Source organism: Apium graveolens, chromosome 2, assembly GCF_009905375.1.
Source record: "Apium graveolens cultivar Ventura chromosome 2, ASM990537v1, whole genome shotgun sequence".
Classification (NCBI taxonomy): Eukaryota; Viridiplantae; Streptophyta; class Magnoliopsida; order Apiales; family Apiaceae; genus Apium; species Apium graveolens.
Genome location: NC_133648.1, coordinates 217,595,810 through 217,618,951, shown reverse-complemented (window position 1 = coordinate 217,618,951; position 23,142 = coordinate 217,595,810). Strand labels below are relative to the sequence as shown.

The 23,142-nt window shown below is 35.3% G+C and overlaps 2 protein-coding genes across 2 annotated transcripts; both read left to right on the top strand.

Moving 5' to 3' along the window:
- Positions 1-3,461: 3,461 nt before the first annotated feature.
- LOC141696883 (uncharacterized) lies at positions 3,462-3,995 on the top strand. Its single transcript, XM_074501021.1, has one exon. The coding sequence runs from the start codon at positions 3,462-3,464 to the stop codon at positions 3,993-3,995; it is 534 nt and encodes a 177-aa protein (XP_074357122.1).
- A 10,860-nt stretch (positions 3,996-14,855) lies between these two features.
- Positions 14,856-17,985, top strand: LOC141708111 (pentatricopeptide repeat-containing protein At2g27610). The gene has a single exon (XM_074511596.1). It carries the CDS (start codon positions 14,957-14,959, stop codon positions 17,567-17,569), a length of 2,613 nt encoding a protein of 870 aa, XP_074367697.1. The 5' UTR covers positions 14,856-14,956; the 3' UTR covers positions 17,570-17,985.
- The last annotated feature ends 5,157 nt before the right edge of the window (positions 17,986-23,142 follow it).

Here is a 23,142-nt window from a genome sequence, read left to right as displayed (position 1 = left end):
ACAACTTAAATACAGAGAATTAAATGTGCTACAATACTAAACTTATTTCTAAGTAAAGCTACTCCTTCAACGGATAGCCAAAATGGTCTTATCCGTTGAGGCTACAAACACTAGATTTCTACTTAAGTATTTTGTTTAACTTATCATCAACCTAATACACATATTCCTAACAATCTTCTCTCCCAAAAGAGGTGAATAACTAAAGTAAGGAGATATAGAGGAGATATACACAGAAATCCATATCAGTTATTCTTCTCACCGGAGTAACGTTATAATGCCCGATTTAACTCTTGTATATTCATAGGGGCATTATAATCGTTATCCGGTAATTAAATTCTTAGGCAAACAAAAGCTAGAACATTGTAAAGGATTTAATTTGTTGATCTTTGTAGTAGCTAGGAACTTTGTTGTTCTTAGATTGTAGCCGATTAATTTATTTACCGGAGTGTAGCAACACCCCTTGTGGATTTATATACGAATATATATTTCCCCGAATATCTTGTGTTCCTCATTTTATATTCTCAAACACTATTCACCACAAGAACACGGAACCACTAACCGAGCACTAAATTTTATATCCGCAAAAGATTCGAAAGATTTTTTTAATTTAGTGATTATCGTATTCAACCCCCCTTCTACGATAATTCGGGACCTAACACCGGTGAGTCTCACCGGACTCCGGTGAGTCCCGTTCTGGACCAAAACATCACTGTTTGGTATTGTTTTTAATGGGGTTTTCATTCCTCACATCACTAACAATTGATTCTTGCCATTCATCGACCAAAAACATCCTTGAATCTCAACTTCCGGCCAAATCAAATAAAAAACCGGCCAAAAACTGATCAGCTTCATTTGTACATAAAACTTCACGTTTTATAGCTTAAATCAAAGCTTATAAACTGTACAATCAACCACTAACACCTAACTAACCTCAGATTCCTTAAAATCAAGAACGATTAAATCAAAAATTAGGTATAACCCTAGAAATCGAATTACACTATCCAGGAACCGTTTAATGAAATTGATAGCACAAATCGACTGTACACACTCAAATAAAGTTATATCAATCATCAAATCAATCAAATAACCCTAGAATCAAAAAATCCTAATTTCAGTTAAAAACCCTAAAATCAAAATTGAAAATTTATACATCAAAACATGAAATTGAGGGTATAAACATGTAGAACAGATCAAGAGCATCGATTTGGATAATTACGTGATAGGATTTGGTGCTCAGAATCGATCAAAATCACGATTTAATTCTCTGACCCGAATTCAAAGCCCTAGCCCGATTTTCAAAGAATTTTCAGGATTTTTAATATATTTTCTTATTGTTATAAATAAATAATAATTAAATAATAGATAAATCATATTTATACTTACAAAAATAATATTCCCAAAATTATTTAGGGCCTAACCATATCATTTAATAAAAAATAATTAGCCCAAAATTAATAATTAACGGGGAATAATTTTTAATCCTAATAAATACAAAAATTATGTCAAAATTTTTCAAAAATTACGAATAATCCAAAGATCCAAAAATATTAATTGTTTGAAAGTCCTACAATTTTATAAAAATAAAAATACAATTTTTGTGGGCTTAGACGTCCCAATAGGGGCCCGGAAAAATTATTTTTCATAAAACGAAATATTTTCTAAAGATGTTCGGAAAATCAATATGGTATATGCCATATTATGCATAATAAAGTCAATTGCTCTATACGAAATATCAGTTATTAAAACAAAACCTGGATACTATAAGTTTTAATAAAAATCCATTTAACACGTAATAAAATGCCCGAAAATGTCTTGAACCACACAGAACACATGCAACACATGACAGGTAATCTTTTATGATCAATCATAATTTATAATATCATAATTCACATAATCATTCATTTAATATGACATTAAACAGTCGTAATTTCGTGATTGTTACAATCTCTCTACAAATGGCTCTGAATCTGATAGCTCCGACAGAGATCGATCCATAACATCGACAACAATACTTCTCTCACCATACAGATGGCTCATATGACGATCGATCCATAAACGCAACAGAAGGAAGCTTGTTGCTCACACGGATTTTAAAAAAAAAATTATAACTCATGTTAAAACTTCAATTCGTGTATCAATTCGTATTTTTTTTGTGTACATTTCGTGTTTTTTTCAAATCATATACGTATCGTTTCAGATTCGTGTACACGAAATGATATAAAAAAAATTCGTGTACCTCGTATAGTCTCGTGTCAGGTTGTTTTTAAACGTGTCATGTTCGTGTAAGCAAATTGGGTACACGATTTCTATTCATGTCATTTTTGGTTCTACCCAAAAGGTACATGAAATACGAAAGTACACGACACGATTATACATGACATGAATGATTTTTCAGGTCTAATCTAATTTAATCGTATATTTTGCTCTTCACTATGCTTAATTCTGTTTAATGCAAATTAAAAACTTCTTTTGATTTCATTCACTTTGCTTAAAGATTCTTGAACTAGCATAGGAACCACTTAAATATCAGTTTTCATCTTTCGCAAACCAACAGATTCACCCAACAGAAATAGTTACAACCACTTCTTCCGTTTAAACAGCCGACAAATCTCTGACCTGTATTACTCTCCGTCTAAGCCGTGTGTTCCACAACCAACATAAGATATACGCTACGTTCCTCCATCCGTTGCAAGCACAATTACTCAATTCTGATACCAAAATTACGATTTTGCAGATTCACCCATTTATGACCCGAATTTACACAAGTTGATCGATTATATGTAAACGCTCAAATTTTTAAAGCTGTTGTACTTTGTGAATTTATTGATATGTCTTCACGGCATTAAGCCATTAACCCCATTTGAACCCCATCTCACGAAAGTACACGGTCTGCGACTTTTAAAAACTTCAACATTCAATTTGCTAGTATTAAACTCTAGGACCCCAAAATGCTTATATCGCAAACTCTAGATACACAATCTGCAGTTTACTCAAATTTAAATGGATCAATTTAACGGTAACTGCTAACTATAAACGGGGAAGCTATTGAAAGATGTCCACATGACCATCACGTGCTCTATCATTTTCTCTTTAATATTCATAAAGCCCTGCTTATTAGATTACAGCTTTATTACTTTTGTACCCCTCGTATGTTGAGGTGGCAGTTGGTTATTTCCTTTTGTCTGTAATGAACACTACAAATAGCCTAAGAGCTGTCATGATAAGGCAGACTGGAATGTTAACTTATTCACAAAACCAGATCTTCTAGGCTCTCTTCAATGGCTGCATATTGAGTCAATATTATAGTAGTATATTTACTCTATATGGTATCAGAGCCTACCATTATAAAGACGAGTTAAGAAGATCATTCTGTCCAGTTCTCAGTATAAACACTAAACCCATCTGTTCTTTCTTTCTGTGTTCTTATCTCTTTGTCTTGACTTTTTCACCTTGTTGCTGTGATGGCTGGAAACAGAAAAACATTACAGGATTTAGTAAATCCGTTGTACTTACACCCGTCTGATGGAGCAACATCTGTTCAGGTTGAAAAGCTCCAAGGGTCCTCTGATTACATATCTTGGAAAAGGGCTATGGAAATAAACCTAGCTTCTAAAAGAAAATTGGGTTTTGTCACAGGAGGAGTAGCAAGGCCATCAGATCCAGTACAAGCTGAGCTTTGGGACACTTGCAACAATATGGTAATTGCTTGGCTTACTCATAATATATCTCCTTCTATTATGAAATCTGTGATGTTTATGACCACTGCATCTGCTATATGGTCCAATCTTGAAACTCATTTTCAGTTGACAAATGGGTCTAGAAAATACAAACTAAATAGGGATGTCTATGATTTAAAGCAAGGAACCATGTCTGTAAATGAATACTATACTGCTATGCGTGCCCTGTGGGAGGAATTAGAAACCCTGAACACGTTGCCTACTGTGGTTACTCCCAGTGAGGATGTTAGAGCCCTGTTGAATGCTATTTCTTCTTAAAAAGAGGAAGGCATGTTGTTTCAGTTTTTAAATGGTCTTAATGAGGTTTACAACCCACAACGTAGCCATTTCCTATTAATGTCACCACTACCCTCTGTTGAAACAGCATCTGCAGCCTTACAACAAGAAGAAGCTCAAAGGGAGCTCTTGCAGTTAAATAAATTGGACAATGAGTCTGTGGCTATGTTTACAAAGTCCAATATTATTAAGTATGATAAGCCTATAATGTGCACTGTGTGTGGTGGTAGAGGTCACAAAAATGATAAGTGTTGGGATGTGGTAGGTTACCCTAAGTGGCATGCTAAACATGGTCAAGGTAGTAGTAACAATGGTGTGAGAGTCAAGCCTCAGTTTCAAAACAATAGATGGTCTTCAGGTCATAAGCCAGGGGTGTCGAAACTGGCTGCCACAACTCAAATGTCACAACACACAAATCAAGATGCAGTGTCAGCCTTCTCACCACAACAACTGGCCCAACTTGCTCAACTGTTGCCCCAATTGACCTTACCACAAAGGGGGTCGGACACAGATGAGGAGTCAGAGCCACCATTCTCTGGCATGATGTCCTGTCACTTGGTTAAAGGGCCTGTTGATTATTGGATTATAGACTCTGGGGCCACGGACCATATGACCCCAGACTATGAATATTTAACCAACCCAGTATCTCTTGCCCAACCTACTCAAATTAACCTCCCCACAGGTGCAACTGTCAAGATTTCTCACCAAGGCACTGTTACGCTGAACACTGGCTTGACATTACATAAAGTCCTCTGTGTGCCATCATTTCAGCACAAGCTCTTGTCAATAAGAAAGTTGATTGTTGATAGCAACTGTCAAGTGCAATTCTATAGAACACATTTCTTGATAATTGACAATAATACCAAAGAAGTTATGGGAGTGGGCAAAGCACATCAAGGACTTTATTTCCTGATTGACCATGTCTCTGGAAATGTCACAGAAGAGTGGTTGAAACCTGTCTCACCAACATGCCACCAGTCAAATGCTTCAAGTGCACAAGACCTTGTTGTTGAAAATGTGACTGAGTTTGATAAATGGCATCTACGATTGGGCCATGCCTCTACAACTGTTAGGTCCCAATGTGTTTGTAGAAGGGGGGGTTGAATACAAACAGTACCAAATAATCGAATAAATGCGGAATAAAAAATGTGAAACAAAATTCAAGTTAAATAAGAATATTATTAAACTTGAAGGGTGTTACAACAACTGTATCGATTACAAGGAATTAATTTCAAATCAATTATCACAAATCTAGAATAAATTCGACATGAACTTTTTCTATTTTTGCAATAATTAGAATCAAATGCTAAACGCGATTTGAGATTAAGTTCTAGGGATTTTGATCCGCTAGATTGTTACACAAGAACAAGATAAAGATTTCTAGTTGATTGGATTTAACTTTGCAATCTAGAAATTGATCTTTGAAAAAAGCAGATGAAAAATGAAATATTTGCTGCGGCTGCTGTGTTCTTGTTTTTTTTGTTTGTTGGATGATTGAGTTGTGGTGAACTGATGCTTGTCTGCTTCTTTTTAATCAACAGAATAGAATTGACCTGGCAAGACAATCCTGAGCTCAGCAAGACAATCGGTAGGACTATCCTTAGAACTAGCAAGACAATCAGAATGAACTAGCAAGACTTTCGGTATGACAATATTTACAACTAGCAAGACAATCAAAATGAACTAGCAAGACTTTCGGTATGACTATTGATTGTCATACCGATTGTCATATTAGTTCAAATAAATTGTCTTGCTGAATTAATAACAGATTTTAATCTAAACAGAAATTCTAATAAGACAATTAAATGTATTGGCATGACTTTCGGTATGACTATCAATTGTCATACCGATTGTCATACTAGTTCAAATGAATTGTCTTGTTTTGAATTTAAGCAGATTTTAAACCAATTAAAATCTTGTAAATCCTCAATATTAATTCTAAATTAATTAATCAATAAATTAATCTTTGCAGATATAATTTATATTCTTAATTAAATTATATGACTTAATTAATTAATAGAGAATTAATACTAACCCTGAGCAGCATCCATTCTTCTGAAAATCTTCTGAAAATCACTGAGACTTATGAATCAATTCCGCCACTTCAATGCTGACACTCGATGTACTGTCTGGTTCATGAGTGACTAACTTCCGTGACGTTTCTTCATGTCTTGACTTTGATACTTTGATTTTCTTCAGATTAAATCCTTGTAATTAATGATACTCTGACGAGATCTCTGTCACTTGATTAAATCCACACTCTTGATTTATATCACTGAGGCATGATCAATTTCTTGAACTTCTTCCAGTGAATTAATTCCTCAAGTCTGTAGATGAACCTTGTTTCTGAATCCTTTGACAGATATTACTCTGTGAGATCTCTTTTGACGGTAGATCCACTATTTACTTATTATATTCTTATTTGAGTTGAGTTGAATCCTCGAATATACAAATAGGCTATGACATATGACTTACAATCTCCCCCTATTTGTTTGTTAGACAATAACACACAAATACCTAGAGGATAACTCAACTAACAAATAAGAAAAAGATATAAAAAGAAATACAAAGTAAATAGTAGAAAAGTTCTGGACTAGATTTAACATTTTCCAGATTCCAAGTAGATGTTCCTCTAGACTGAACATATCTTCAAGTAGTTCCATCTTCATTTGTACAACCACATTTCCTGTTGAGAAGCACATATCTCTCTTGCTTCTCCCCCTATGAGAATCAACTGATTAAAGAAGATCACCTTCGTTTACCACCTCTCCCGTACAATAGGATCCGCAGATAAAAACCAATGGTACTCCCCTTTTGAAAACAGCTTCTTCCCTTACTAGAAAATCACCTTGTGTTTACCACCTCTCCCGTACAATAGGATCCGTAGTTACAAACAACAATGGTGTGGTGTAGTGTACATATGATCTTTTTCTTCCTCCCTGCTATTTCTCCCCCTTAGTTGAGGAATCCTCCAAACTATTACTTAAGCTTTTATCTCCCCCTTAAAGAAGGAATGTATGCCGTCGTCTGAAGGAGTTCTCATATTTCACTTGGTTGGAAAAGAAATAACAAGAAGTTTCTCTTTCTTCCTCACTGTGAGTGTGTGATTCTGTTTAGTGTACCTCACATGTGTTTCACTCTTCTCTCCACTCGTGTTTACACTCATTCTCACAAGTGTATCACTCTTCTCTCATAGCTCCATAATCCAGTTGTACCTGCAAGGAAAATCACCTTAGCCATCCTTAAGGAGGTCACAGGTGGTGCAATGGGAGTTCGCAAATCCCCATCCTTGTTAAACTCGTCAGATGAATCTGAGTCATAATCTACAAGTTGCTAGTTTCCCTTTTAGGGTTCCAAATTTGAATTCTGGGAAGGTAAACAATGATCCAAAGAATTTAGCATAAAGATCAAGGTTCCCTTCTAATGTCTGTGAAGACATTTCCTTGTGACTCATCAGGTAATATCTGAATCATTGTCAACAAGTTGTCAATCTGCACCTATGTCAGATCCACTATCCGCAGATGCATCCAGGGGATTTAAGCTTGGGGAGGTAGATACTGACCAGTGACATATGGCTTTTGGATCAGTATCCTCTCCTAACACCTGTAAAGGCAATTGGTCCATTAACGAACCTTAAACAATCGAATCTGACCTTAAAATGGTCGAAACTCTTGTTTCCGTCAACTCATCCTTTATGTGTGTAACCTTTCCTTGTGCATCAAGAATTGTTTATATTTGAAGTGGTGACACTACATCGGATGCCTTGGCCGACAGGCAAAATTCAATAGACGCACCCTGTTGAGAGAATAAATCTAGTAACTGTTTTTGTGCCTTTTCAGCCATTACATCTTTTTGAGAAGATGTATGGGGGCTAGCAGTTATCTCAATTTAAATACTACTCACCTATGTAGGAGACAGAGCTACTGGGTTGACGTCAGAACCTTCCTTATGTGGTGCACTAAGGCACTATCTCCCTCACGCTCATTCATACTACATTTAGTGGTAAGAGAGTGTTGGTTGGTTCTGTTTTTGTGTTTGTCTTTACAGTCTGGGATAGACGTTGTGGGTTTTCAACCTCATGACTGTCAATAAAAGAAAGTCATTGGAGACTGAACCTGTATCACAGAACATATGGCAATAGAGAGATAAAATGATGTACAATAGTGATTTCAAAAGATTTTACATGAAATAAGAAATCACTAATGTATAAAGAAGTTTGATTTTGTTTTTTTAATATGAATGAGTTTTTGATAAAACATTGATCACTTAGGGTAAAGTCTAAGTAATTCTCATTCATGTCAAAAGCTTACAAATATCTGCAACATAATGTTAACAACATATCATTGACCGATACTTGTCAAGTACTTTAGATACTAATTGTTATGTTGCATTATATTTAAAATAAAATAAAAATAAAAAAATAATACAATACAAATAATAATAATAAAAACAACTATCAATGGATTAAATACCAAATATCTATCAACAAGATAACAACATACAATTTCATATATCATACAATATTTACAATTATAGAAAATACAAATAAAAACTTATATAAATATAGCAAAAATATAGAAACTATTTACAAGTTCAAGATAACATTACCAGCTTGCAAACAGCCATATCCCTCAGATAAACCTTTGCTGTTATCTCCAAAGGTAACAATGGGGCCAGCTTTCTCAACCACATTTGATAGCAGGGCTCTATCTCTGGTCATATGTATTGATGATCCACTGTCAAGAATCCACACTACCGGTTATACCTGTTTAATGCCCTGCACTACAAATGGATTAGACCTTCTTCGGAACCCAAACTTGGTTGGGCTCGGCATACTTGTAGAATTGTCCTTTGTCAGGCAAAACAACATTTTCAATTTTAACGATCTCAACATTCTCAATGACTGAACATTTGACCTTGTAAATAGCCTTAACAAATTTCTGGTTAGGCTTAGGCACAAATGTCTCCTTTCTAGCCTTAGAAGGACTAGCAGTCTTAGACCTATCATGCTTCTTGTTATTCACATGCTGACGAGGAGTAGTCTTATCATTAGATACATGCTTACCATTAAAATAAGCATACATCATATTAAAAGCACAAGACATACAATTAGCAATACTACATGCTCTATGAGAGTGATTAACAGCAGGCAATTTATGCATGGTAGACATGGCATTATTATTATCCAACTCATGTGTGTCTGAGTTAATCTTAGTTGCTTTCACAACTTTGACTAGAACTTTCGACTCACATGACTTGGAAACAATCTTCTCATAAGCATGATCCTCAGCACGTATTTCTTCTTGAATAACAGAAGAGGTCGCATCAAATGGTTCAGCAATTGATGCTTTATAGAGGGGTTCATCAACACCCTTAAGCACATGTGGTACTTCCCTCCCTTTAGCACAGACATGAGGAGGGGAGTTTATGCCTAATTCTCCAATAGCAGCATTGTAATCATAACCTATTCCAGATGTTTGATTAACAGCTTGCTTACTGTAAAACTCTTTAGCCTCCGAACAAGAATTGAAGTAGGCTCTAACCTTAGTCTCAAGACCGGTGATCTTGTCTTTGAGAATAGTTTCGAGTTTTCTATAATAGTCAACTCTATTCTCTAGAAAAGATACCTGTTCTTTTAATTTGTCTTGATTAATGTGCACAAGTCTTAATTCATTGACCTCTTTCTCAAGGTCTGTGATCTGTAAACTTAACAGTTCATTATCACGACGTGCACAATCTAAGTTACCTCTTAGATGATAAACCATTTCAGCATCAGAAAGTTTTACCTCTATTCTTGACGATGAAGCTTTTCCATCAATAGCCATAAGAGCAAGATTTCCTTCTTCTTCATCTTCACTGTCAGTATCATCCCAGCTTCTTCCCTTTGCCAGATAAGCCCTTTCAGAGTTCTTTCTTACTTGCTTTGGCTTCCTACATTATGTGGCAAAGTGTCCCAACTCATTGCAGTTATAGCATCTAATGGTGCTTCGATCAACCATCCCTGTCTTGTACCCACCACTGCTGGTGTTAGAGGATGAAGATCCACCTTTCTGGAATTTGTTGTAGTTGGACTTGTACTTAAGCTTGGGATTCCTCCTGAATCTGACATTAGAGAATCTCTTGACAATTTGGGCCATTGATTCGTCTTCCAATTGCTCCAGCTCTTCCAAGGAATAAAAATCATCACTTGATTGATTTGTAGTAGGAGGATCATATTCTGCTACTAACTCATTTTCCTCACCCTTGGAAAACTGTACCATTCTTTCTAACTGTTGAGATTGTTGTTGTTGTTGACCTTCAGCTACAAGTGCAGTAGATGTGCTGACCATTCTATCCTTCCCGTAGACTTCCTTCTGTTGAATCTGCTCCAACTCATAGGTTTTTAACACTCCATAGAGCCTGTCCAAAGAAATCTCACTCAGATCTCTAGCTTCTCTAATGGCAGTGATTCTATGTTCAAGATGAGCTGGCAGTGTTAAAAGGAACTTTTTGTTGACCTCCCTGATTGAATAATACTTTCCATTAATGTTCAGGTTGTTGATCAACGCATTGTACCTCTCAAACACTTCAGTAATTCCTTCTCCTGGATTTGATTTGAAATGTTCATATTCAGAGGTTAGGATTTCCAACTTGTTCTCCCTAACTTCCTCTGTGCCTTCATTAATTACCTCAATAGTTTCCCAAATGTGTTTAGAATTTTTACAGTTCATCACATGTCTGTTCATCAAGGGATCAAGGGAATCAATTAATATTAATTGAAGGATGGCATCCAAGGAGGCTTCTTCCTTCTCAGCAGGAGTAAAATCTTCGGGCTCTTTTGGATAGGTTCTAGCTTTAGTAGTCACCACATCATCTATTATCACCTCTGGTTCAATAACCATCGGAGTTTTTATACCCTTCTTTAACAAGATTGAATATTTGGGATTTGCAACTTGTAAAAACAAGAGCATCTTCTTCTTCCACATAATATAATTCTCTTTATCAAATTGTGGAATTTTAACGGTTCCAACTTTTTGTGAAGTCATTATGAATTTTTGAATGAATAAAAAATTCAAAGAGTTGAAAAATCACAAAAGTCTAGAATCTTGATTTGTTCGTTAATCAGAAGGCTCTGATACCAATTGTTAGGTCCCAATGTGTTTGTAGAAGGGGGGGTTGAATACAAACAGTACCAAATAATCGAATAAATGCGGAATAAAAAATGTGAAACAAAATTCAAGTTAAATAAGAATATTATTAAACTTGAAGGGTGTTACAACAACTGTATCGATTACAAGGAATTAATTTCAAATCAATTATCACAAATCTAGAATAAATTCGACATGAACTTTTTCTATTTTTGCAATAATTAGAATCAAATGCTAAACGCGATTTGAGATTAAGTTCTAGGGATTTTGATCCGCTAGATTGTTACACAAGAACAAGATAAAGATTTCTAGTTGATTGGATTTAACTTTGCAATCTAGAAATTGATCTTTGAAAAAAGCAGATGAAAAATGAAATATTTGCTGCGGCTGCTGTGTTCTTGTTTTTTTTGTTTGTTGGATGATTGAGTTGTGGTGAACTGCTGCTTGTCTGCTTCTTTTTAATCAACAGAATAGAATTGACCTGGCAAGACAATCCTGAGCTCAGCAAGACAATCGGTAGGACTATCCTTAGAACTAGCAAGACAATCAGAATGAACTAGCAAGACTTTCGGTATGACAATATTTACAACTAGCAAGACAATCAAAATGAACTAGCAAGACTTTCAGTATGACTATTGATTGTCATACCGATTGTCATATTAGTTCAAATAAATTGTCTTGCTGAATTAATAACAGATTTTAATCTAAACAGAAATTCTAATAAGACAATTAAATGTATTGGCATGACTTTCGGTATGACTATCAATTGTCATACCGATTGTCATACTAGTTCAAATGAATTGTCTTGTTTTGAATTTAAGCAGATTTTAAACCAATTAAAATCTTGTAAATCCTCAATATTAATTCTAAATTAATTAATCAATTTAATTCAATTAATCAATAAATTAATCTTTGCAGATATAATTTATTTTCTTAATTAAATTATATGACTTAATTAATTAATAGAGAATTAATACTAACCCTGAGCAGCATCCATTCTTCTGACAATCTTCTGAAAATCACTGAGACTTATGAATCAATTCCGCCACTTCAATGCTGACACTCGATGTACTGTCTGGTTCATGAGTGACTAACTTCCGTGACGTTTCTTCATGTCTTGACTTTGATACTTTGATTTTCTTCAGATTAAATCCTTGTAATTAATGATACTCTGACGAGATCTCTGTCACTTGATTAAATCCACACTCTTGATTTATATCACTGAGGCATGATCAATTTCTTGAACTTCTTCCAGTGAATTAATTCCTCAAGTTTGTAGATGAACCTTGTTTCTGAATCCTTTGACAGATATTACTCTGTGAGATCTCTTTTGACGGTAGATCCACTATTTACTTATTACATTCTTATTTGAGTTGAGTTGAATCCTCGAATATACAAATAGGCTATGACATATGACTTACAACAACAAAGTTGAAATCAATACCCTGTATGAAGCCGTTTGTACACCAGCCAGTAAAAATTTGTGTTACATGCCCAATGTCGAAATTTACCAAGCTTCCCTTTCCGTTGAGCAACTCTCATGCGTCTTCAGCCTTTGAGCTTGTCCACATCGACATATGGGGCCCTTATAAGGTATGCACAAGAGGTAAATTTAAACATTTCTTGACTATTGTAGATGATCACACTCGATCTACGTGGGTCTATTTGTTGCAATTCAAGTCTGATACACTTGTCACACTTGAAATATTTCGTAAATATGTCAAAACTCAGTTCAATGGTGATATTAAAGTGCTCAGGTCTGACAACGCCCTTGAATTCGATGATTTCTCTTGCAAATAATTCTTCCAGAAACACAGAGTTGATCATCAGACTTCATGTGTTAGACGTCCACAGCAGAATGCTCGTGTGGAACGCAAGCATCGCCACATTCTGGAAGTTGCTCGTTCCTTGCGTTTTCAAGCTGCTCTGCCATTACAATACTGGGGTGAGTGCGTGATGACAACAGTCTATATTATTAACAGACTGCCCACACCAGTGCTGGACAACAAGACCCCATATGAGTGCTTGTTCAATAAACCTCCGGACTACAATGAAATGAAGATATTCGGCTGTCTCGCATTTGCTTACAACCATGCTAAGCCTGGTGATAAATTTGTAGCTCGTGGGGTACCCTGTGTCTTTCTGGGTTACCCTTCTCAACAAAAGGGCTACAGGCTTCTGAATCTCCTTACTATGCAAAGCTTTATCTCTCGTGATATCTTGTTCCATGAATTGGTGTTTCCCTTTAAGTCAACTTCACAAAGCTGCTATCTACACCCTACACCTCAGGAAAATCCAACCACACCTAATACTTTAGCGTAAGAAGATCTCTTTCCTTTTACCGAAACCACTGTGCTTGATGATTAGTCACATCAACACAGTCCCCTATCCTCCCCTACTCATCACACAGTTGAAACCTCTGTAAACCCACCTATTCAACCCCTGAGACGCTCTACCAGATCACATGTTGTACCTACATGGCTTTGGTTTACTAAGTTCTCTACAACCATCCAACAAATAGGCTTCATTCAGTCCAAAGCGGATTACAGCCTATTCAGCCTTCATTCCATGTCTACTATAACCATTTATCTTGGTTTATGTCGATGACCTCTTACTGTGTGGCAATAGTGAATCGTCCCTCGATGAAGTCAAAGGGTTGCTGTCTAAAGCCTTCAACATGAAAGATCTCGGCCCCGTCTCTTACTTCTTGGGCATAGAGGTCCACAGGTCTGTGGATGGCTTTTTCCTCTCCCAAAGAAAGTACACATCTGACATTCTACAAGAGTTTGGAATGCTTAAAGCCAAACCTCTTCTCTTGCCTATGGATATTAAGCTTAAATTGACTGCTGAAATGGGTGACCTGCTTCCAGACCCATCGACTTATCATAGGTTGATAAGGAAACTAATCTATCTCACTATAACACGCCCAGATATTGCGTTTTCAGTTCAAATCCTAACTCAATACATGCAACATCCCACCTCTGTTCATATGCAAAATGCTAAGCGTCTGCTTCGATACCTGTCTGGGACAATCACTCAAGGCATTTTACTTGCTTCTTCTTCTGCTGCTCGCCTAACGGCATACTGCGATAGTGACTGGGCTGGGTGTGTCACTACAAGAAAATCAACTTCTGGATTTTGTATTTTTCTGGGAAACTCACCAATTTCGTGGAAAACAAAGAAACAAACTGTGGTGGCCCGCTTATCAGTAGAAGTTACGTACCGTGCCATGGCACTCACAGCATGTGAGGTAACATGGTTGTCTTCTCTTTTAAAGGATCTCGGCTTACAGAACTTGCCCCCAACTGTTTTGAAATGCGACAATCAAGCTGCCCTCTCAATCGCTGCAAATCCCGTGATGCATGAAAGAACTAAACACTTTGACATAGATTGTCACTATGTTCGTGATCAGCTCAAGAATGGCAACATAACCACTGAACATGTCTCTTCAGTTGACCAAGTTGCTGACATAATGACAAAAGTTCTTCCTGTGAAACTTCACATGTCCCATGCCAACAAGCTGAGAGGTTCATCTGCTTCTCACTCGCCAGCTTGAGGAGGAGTATTGAGAGATGTCCACATGACCATCACGTGCTCTATCATTTTCTCTTTAATATTCATAATGCCCTGATTATTAGATTACAGCTTTATTACTTTTGTACCCCTCTTATGTTGAGGTGGCAGTTGATTATTTTCTTTTGTCTGTAATGAACACTACAAATTATTCACAAAACCAGATCTTCTAGGCTCTCTTCAATGCCTGCATATTGAGTCAATATTATAGTAGTATATTTACTCTATAGAAGCAATAGTAGAATGAATTTTGCGCGAAGACTCAAAACCAAATCCTATTATCGCAGTACACAAACACACTGTCAGACAAAATGTTTTCATCAATCAACGTCTTTTATTTCAAATACTGAAAATATATCAGTTAGGTCGTTGAACAAATTAAACCGTACACACCAATTGTTTGATGAATTGCGTGATAGAGATCTTTCTGAGACTAATAGACTGCTTTTCCGGTACTCGAGGGATAATATGAACATCGAGGCGGTCAATCTTTTTCTGTGTATTCGTAGATTGGGTTCAACTGTTGATGAGTGTAGTCTTTCTTGTATTTTAAAGGCATGTGGTGTGTTGTTCAATCAGATTCTTGGTAAACAAGTACATTGTCATTGTATTAAATCGGGGGTTTTAGAGGATGTAAGTGTTGGAACTTCACTTATTGATATGTACATGAAGTCTGAGAATGTCGTTAATGGGGAACAAGTATTTAGTGAGATGCCTAAGAAAAATGTCGTAACTTGGACTTCTTTGCTCACGGGTTTTAGTTGGAATGGGTTGTTTGATGAGGCGGTAGATATTTTCTTTCAAATGCAACCAACAGGAATTTATCCTAATTCATTTACTTTTGCTGCTGTACTTGGAGCATTGGCTAACAATGGTTGGGTAGAGAAAGGAATTCGAATACATGCAATGATTATTAAAAGTGGTTTTGAATTTGCTACTTTCGTTTGTAATTCATTGATCAATATGTATTCCAAGTCTGGTTTAATAAACGATGCTAAGGTTGTGTTTGGTGGTATGAAGAACAGGACTCTGGTTTCTTGGAACTGCATGATAGCTGGCTTTGTGACAAATGGGCTTGATGTGGAAGCTCTTAAGCTTTTTAATAGGATGAGGGTTGTAGGAATAGATCTGAGTCGGTCGATTTTTGTGTCAGTCATAAAATTGTGCACTGACCTTCAAGAACTTGGTTATGCAAGACAAGTCCATACTCTAGTTATAAATATTGGGTTTGAATCTGATCCAAATGTCATTACGGCACTTATGGTTAACTACACAAAGTGTGGTGAAATGAATGATGCCTTCAAAATATTTAGTACAAATCTGGGTGTTCGTAGTGTGGTGTCATGGACTGCCATCATTAATGGGTACTTGAAAAATGGTGAGGTAAAGCAAGCTGCGGAATTGTTTTGTCAAATGAACAAAGAAGCTGTAAGACCAAATCATTTTACTTATTCTACTATCATCACAGCTAACCCTACTATTTCTCTATTCCAAGTACATGCCCAAGTCATCAAATCTAATTATGAGAGGACGGCATCTGTAGGAACTGCGCTTTTAGATGCTTATGTCAAAATTGGACACATTACCGATGCTGAGAGAGTGTTTGATCTAGTTGAGGAAAAGGATATTATTGCATGGTCTGCAATGTTAGGTGGGTATGCCCAAGTAGGAGACAGCATCAGCGCAGTAAGACTCTTCCGTCAATTAGCAAAGGAAGGGATTACTCCAAATGAGTATACATTCTCTAGTATCATTAATTCATGTTGCAATCCTATGGCAACTGTGGAGCAAGGGAAACAGCTACATGCAAGGTCAATAAAATCGGGCCATCATACTACTTTGTGTGTAGGTAGTGCCCTAGTTACCATGTATGCAAAGAGGGGTAATATCGGGAGTGCTAATGAGATTTTTAAAAGGCAGAAGGAGAGGGACATAGTTTCATGGAATTCAATGTTATCAGGATATTCACAGCATGGTTATGGAACAAAGGCACTCGAGATTTTCGAGGAAATGCAAACTCAGAATTTGGAATTGGATGAAGTGACGTTTATTGGAGTGCTTACTGCCTGTACTCATGCAGGACTTGTGGAGAAAGGTCAAAGTTACTTTGACATGATGGTAAAAGACCATAATATAGATCCTACCATGGAACATTACTCCTGCATGGTTGATCTCTATAGCCGAGCTGGATTACTAGAAAAAGCCATGTCTTTAATCGAGGGGATGCCCTTTCCTGCTAGTGCAACCATATGGCGTACACTTCTTGGAGCTTGCCGTGTTCATCGGAATTTAGAGCTAGGCAAACGTGCAGGAGAAGAGCTCATGTCTCTTGAGCCACAACACTCTGCTGCATATGTGTTATTATCCAATCTATATGCTGCGGCCGGAAAATGGCAAGAGAAAGGGAAAGTTAGAAAATTAATGGATGAAAGGCAAGTAAAAAAAGAAGCTGGGTACAGCTGGATTGAGGTTAAACGCAAAACATACTCATTCCTGGCTGGAGATCGTTCGCATCCCATGTCAGATAGCATCTTTGTGAAACTAGCAGAGTTAAATGTCCGACTGAAGGATGCAGGGTATCAACCTGATACAAACTATGTACTTCAGGATATTGAAGAGGAGCACAAAGAAGCTACTCTCTCTGAACATAGTGAGAGGTTGGCTATAGCTTTTGGATTGATTGCCACACCGCTAGGCAGTCCACTTCATGTTATAAAAAATCTTAGAGTTTGTGGTGACTGTCACACTGTAATAAAGTTGATATCGTCGCTTGAAGGAAGAGAAATTGTGGTCAGAGATTCAAATAGATTTCATCACTTTAAAGAAGGATCTTGCTCTTGTGGAGAATACTGGTGAGTTCAGAAAAACAGGCTGATAAGAAGGTGTTGCCAAGAGCTTTCAATAGGAGAGCCCCTGCAAGTTTGGAAGGGCGTGAGCGTATGGATGCGGGCCTTCATGTGGGTAGCCAGTCCCATAGAAATATGCACCAACAGATTCAACCAACTAAAATGACCAGGACAACTAAATGAAAATTGAATTACATGATATACCAGTTATAAATTCTCGTCCAAGTTAAAGATACAAATTCCCCAATCTTTTTAGATTTGATATTCCAATTATATCAAGTGAATATTGTATTTTCGGAGCAACATAATTCTTATTGCTTGCCGAGTGAATGATGGGAATTTCATGTAACTTACTGTATTCTTATTTTGTCTAGCGGGCAGTTCAAACCCACAAATTATAATAATAACGGTCGAGTAATTGCAATTTCACCCCCAAATTGTATGTCTTTTTTCCTTCAATTATGAACCCTAATTTTCTTAATTGAACCTCAATTTCGTCGATTATGTATACATACAATAGCTGTGTCTATATTTGCATCGTAAAACGTCGCCGTGTTTGAATTTCAGCTTGTAATTGAAAATCTATGTGATGTTTATGAAATTACGAGCATACTTAGCGTTGTTAATTTGTTGTTTTTTGTGTTTATTTATGAATTTTTGTGTTTGTTGTCATATGAAATGTTTTCTGTTTTGTTTTTGTTTTTATGAATTGAGCGGATCATTGTTTGTGTTAACTTGATTGGAGATTGCGTTATGTTTGTAAAGGTCTTCGCAGTGTTTTAGTTGCTCGGAGTTAGTCGGGGAAGCAGTTGCAATTATTTCGGTGTGCTTTGAGATGCGAGTGATTTTACATATTGTTTTCGTTTCCGTGTATTGAACCCTGGGTTTGTTTACTGAGATACGAATTCTTTCTGAATTCTTTATTTTTTTGTAGTTGTATATGTAAGATTTAGTTGATGTGTCGAAATTTCAGCTTGTGAGTTTATAATGTGATATATGAGATAAGTTAGGAGGTGAGCTAAGGGGTTCCATTGATATAAGACCTATTACTTATATTTTAAAGTCTAGCTGTTCTTAGTGATATAACTTATTATTCATGACTAAGTATATTTTTCTATGTTTTAAACCCGAGTTTATAATATTTTGTAGTTGGATATATTATAACATGTCAGTGTATATATAATTATTTCGTAATTTTTAGAAGTTGTCGGAGGAGAAGTCATTTTTGGCCGAATTTTGGTTCAGGTGATCGTGTGTTTGGGATTGATTTTGAGGGACTCTAACCTCGGGAAAAGTCCGTTTACAAAGACGTTATTTCAAAAAAAAATTAAAAAAAATATTTATTTCAATTTCAAATTATTATCTTTTATTATTTTCGAAAATTGTTATTTGATTTAATTATTATAATCTATTGTGAGTAATTATTTATGATTTAATTAATTGATTAATTCATTTAATAAATTAATTTTATTCATAAATAGTTAAATGAAACGAAATTATTTATATTTAAGCCCAATAATATTCTAAAATTATTTTGAGCTTTTAAAAATATATAAAAGTATTGAATAATCAATTAATATTATTATTAATTGAATTATTCTTATTTTATTCCTGATAAATATATCGTTTGTCCATTTAATACAAAACAAATGTGTCTATGGTTCATAATTATTGAAATTGAAGAAAAAAACTTACAATTTGGGGGTGAAATTGCAATTACTCGACCGTTACTGTTATAATATTTTATTCTTATTATATATTATTTTATCTTGAATAAATTGTACAAATGTTTTATCCTATGAATAGTTTATTAACTAAATTAAAAGAATACATTATCAGATTATCAGAGTAAGTTCGTGAGATTTTTAAGCTAGTTTACATTAAAGTGCTTAAGTTATATTCGTACGAATTACGTTCCCTTGTTTATATGTTTTACATAAAACATTTTTTAATATACTTCTATTGTATAATATACGGAGAAATTTTACGATTTCTACATGTGATGGTGAAAATGACTTGAGAGAATTTTTTACTTTGAGTGGAAGGATAAATTTTTTTAGGATTGTTCGATTAATTTTTAATATTTTAATTAAATATATTTAAAATAAATAGGATATTAAATGAGGATAATTGAGTAATTTTAGCAGGTACTGACTATCAAATTTTTAATATTTCGTCTATTATAATATAGTATAGATGTTATTAATTAACTCCCCCGTCCCCATAGATTCTTAACATTTGAAATTCAGAGTTCGACTCGTATTTTAAGGCTCTTATCTAGTATAATTTCATAATTTATTTTTAAGATTTTACTTCTTTGAATAAAAATTTGAACATTTAATTTTTAACGAAAAAAGTTTTAAAATAATTTATGTAACTATAGAAAATAAGAGTCTTGAAATGCGTGTTGAATAGTCTATTTCAAATGTTAAGAATTCATTAGGACGGACGGAGTATATATTTATTTAGTTTAAAAATAATTAATGTATTTATCTATATATTTTATATGTGTAACTAGTAATTTATTAATGAAGTCGGTTATTTATAATAAAACTCAATTGTCATGGGCCTTAAATTATATATTAGGTATCCATTCCTTATGTGCAATTTGCTTCTCAATTTCCTGATGAGTAGTCATCCTTGAAGTAATCAATGATTTTTTGATCTGATTAATTTGAGAAGTAGTTGCTTTTTGAGCTGTATGTAAGCATCTGATAAACAGAGTAGATGCTTTCAGATGAGTCAGCATATCAGAATTTTGAATTCTCTGTTCATCTTTTCCAGATGTTCAACAACATTTATTCTGGAAATAGGATATGTATCATCATTCCATTTAGCATTCCAGATTGCATCAAAATAATCATGCTTCTTCTTGGCATCTAACTCCTTCAGCTTCTGTTGCCTCACATGAGTAGGCATATCTTCAGGGAAGAAAAGATCATCCTCAGGATCTATAAGAGCATTTGAAATATCAGCTTCTTCAATATCATTAGATTCTTCCTTTGCAACTGGATCTTGAACTATCTGCTAAACTTCCTCACCAACTTCAGCATGTAAGATATAATTAGAAATTGGTGTAGTGTGTGATCCAGAAGCTTCAGAAGCTTCAATACCATCAGCATTTAACTCCACATCTTCAAGAATTGTAGATAAATAAACTGGAGCTTCAAAATTTACTTCCAGAATCTCAGTTCCTGTAAAGTGCTGTGGTGACCCTGTAATGGATGAAACTTTATGAATGGATTGTTGTGCTACTACATCTTCAGCAACAACAGGGATTACTTCAGGTGGTGGAATAATATATTGAATGGACTATTTTCAGCAAAGATAGGGATTGCTACATGTGGTGGAATAGTAGATTGAATGGACTGCTCGAAAGTATCAGTACTTAGACCTGCAGGGAGATTATCAGCACTTGGTACATCAGAGTTTATCAAAGGGTCAACAGACTTTTGTTCAGCAGTTGTTTCTTGTGTACTTTGTGTACCTGCAAATTATAACAATTATCACTTAATCTCTATATTCTTTTAAAGTAATCTCACTACTCCTCACACCACACAGCTCATGACTTTTAATAGTCAGAGTTTTCTCACAAGGATTACTAAATCATGTTTTCCACCTACCTCTCCTTTTGCTAGGAAGGATCATGCCTCTCTTTAATTATGTTTTTCACTATCATGCTTCAGTGTTTGAAGAATTTCCATTATCATGTGGATCATCAGAGCTTTGAGTGATATCAGGATTTACTGTATCAATATCGGGATTTACGAGTTCAGCATATGGTACTTCATTTTCAAATCTCAACTTATCATGGTCATTTGCATCTTCTAGACCTGTAATCTTCTTGTCATCAAAATATACACGTATGGATTTCATAACTGTTATTGTTCTCAGATTGTAAACTCTGAAGGCTTTTGTAGACAATGGATATCCCACAAAAAAGCCTTCATCAACTTTTAGATCAAATTTGTTAAGCTGCTCCGGATGAGTTTTCAGAACAAAACACTTGCAACCAAAAATGTGAAACTACTCCAAATTTGGCTTCTTTCCCTTCACCATCTCAAATGGTGTTTTTCCATGCATGTTGATCAATATTGCATTTTGTGTGAAGCAAACAGTTTGCACAGCCTCAGCCCAGAAGTAGGTAGGCAATCTTGCTTCCTCTAGCATGGTTCTTGCAGCTTCTATGAGAGTTCTATTCTTTCTTTCAATCACTCCACTTTGTTGTGGAGTTTCAGGAGCATAAAATTCTTGTTTTATCCACTTGAGTTTGCAGAACTCTTCCATAGAACTATTCTTAATTCAGTTCAATTATCACTTCTTATGATCTTCACTTTGTATGTTAATCCCTTTTCAAGCTCTCTTACATGATCAAGAAGAATGGATGGAGATTCATTCTTGTTGTGCAGAAAATACACCCATGTGTATCTTGTATATTCATCAATAATTATGAGTGCATATGTTACGACCGGCATTTTATGTAATATTATTTGTGGATTTGGTATAATATTAAAGTCAAATGAAAATATATTCAATGATTGTACGCTAGTGTGAGTGAAAATTTCTGCATTATAAATTTTCTTTGTGTAGTATATGATTTTTCAAAGCAAGAGTTTATTTAATTTCTTTATTTTTGATTTATAAGGAATATTCTAAGCTTTGGAAAAAATTTCTTTTAAAAGGTATTTTGTTCACAAATTTTGAAAATGATTTTATAAAGTCTCTAAAAATCCAAGTTATTTTATGGTATAAATTTTATAATTTTTGAACTTGTATTTTATTTTATAAAAATAAATCATTATAAATTTTAGTTGTCATATTTAGCAAATTACAAGAAAGCCCTTGCATGCAAACCACCCTCTCATTCTTTTCAAGGACAAAGAGGACAATTCCAACCCCACTAACTCTTATTTCTCTAGCCAATTTCCTTCTTTACCCTTGCATGCAAAATGCACCAAGTATAAGTGGAGGGATAGACTTGTCAATTCTCCTTTCCACTCACATTTTGTCAAATCAAATACCATAAAAACAAGCAAAGACATGATCATTTTCACTCATCACCCACATCTCACTCTCTCCTCCCTCCTCCTCCCTCACTCGCGGCCCTCCCTCTCTCACTCTCGGGTTTAGCCGAGAACCACCCCTCCCCATTTTCCTTCATTTCTCCACCAAGCTTCTACTCTTTATACAAGTAAATGTTATCTCCCATACCATGATCATTCAGATTTTAAAGAGTTTTGAGTAGAAAGTTTAAGTTTAAGGGTTGCACGTAAAGGTTTTAGTGAAACTCAAAATACAATCTTGATTCTTATGGATTTAAGGTTGTTTTTGAGAAGACTACAATGAATGGATAAGTGCCAAATCTTGAGAAGGAAACTCTTGATGACTTAATGGCCATTTCCATCCATTTCATTCGGCCATGACCATATGGGAGCCGAATGAATGGTCCTTGAAATCATTCTTGTTGTTTTGATCAATTTTTGCATGCTTATATGATAATGACTTCAATTTTGTGGTGAAAATTTGATAAAACTCCTTGCATGCTAAGTGATCATCTAGGTATAGCTCATGCTAGGCTTGCAT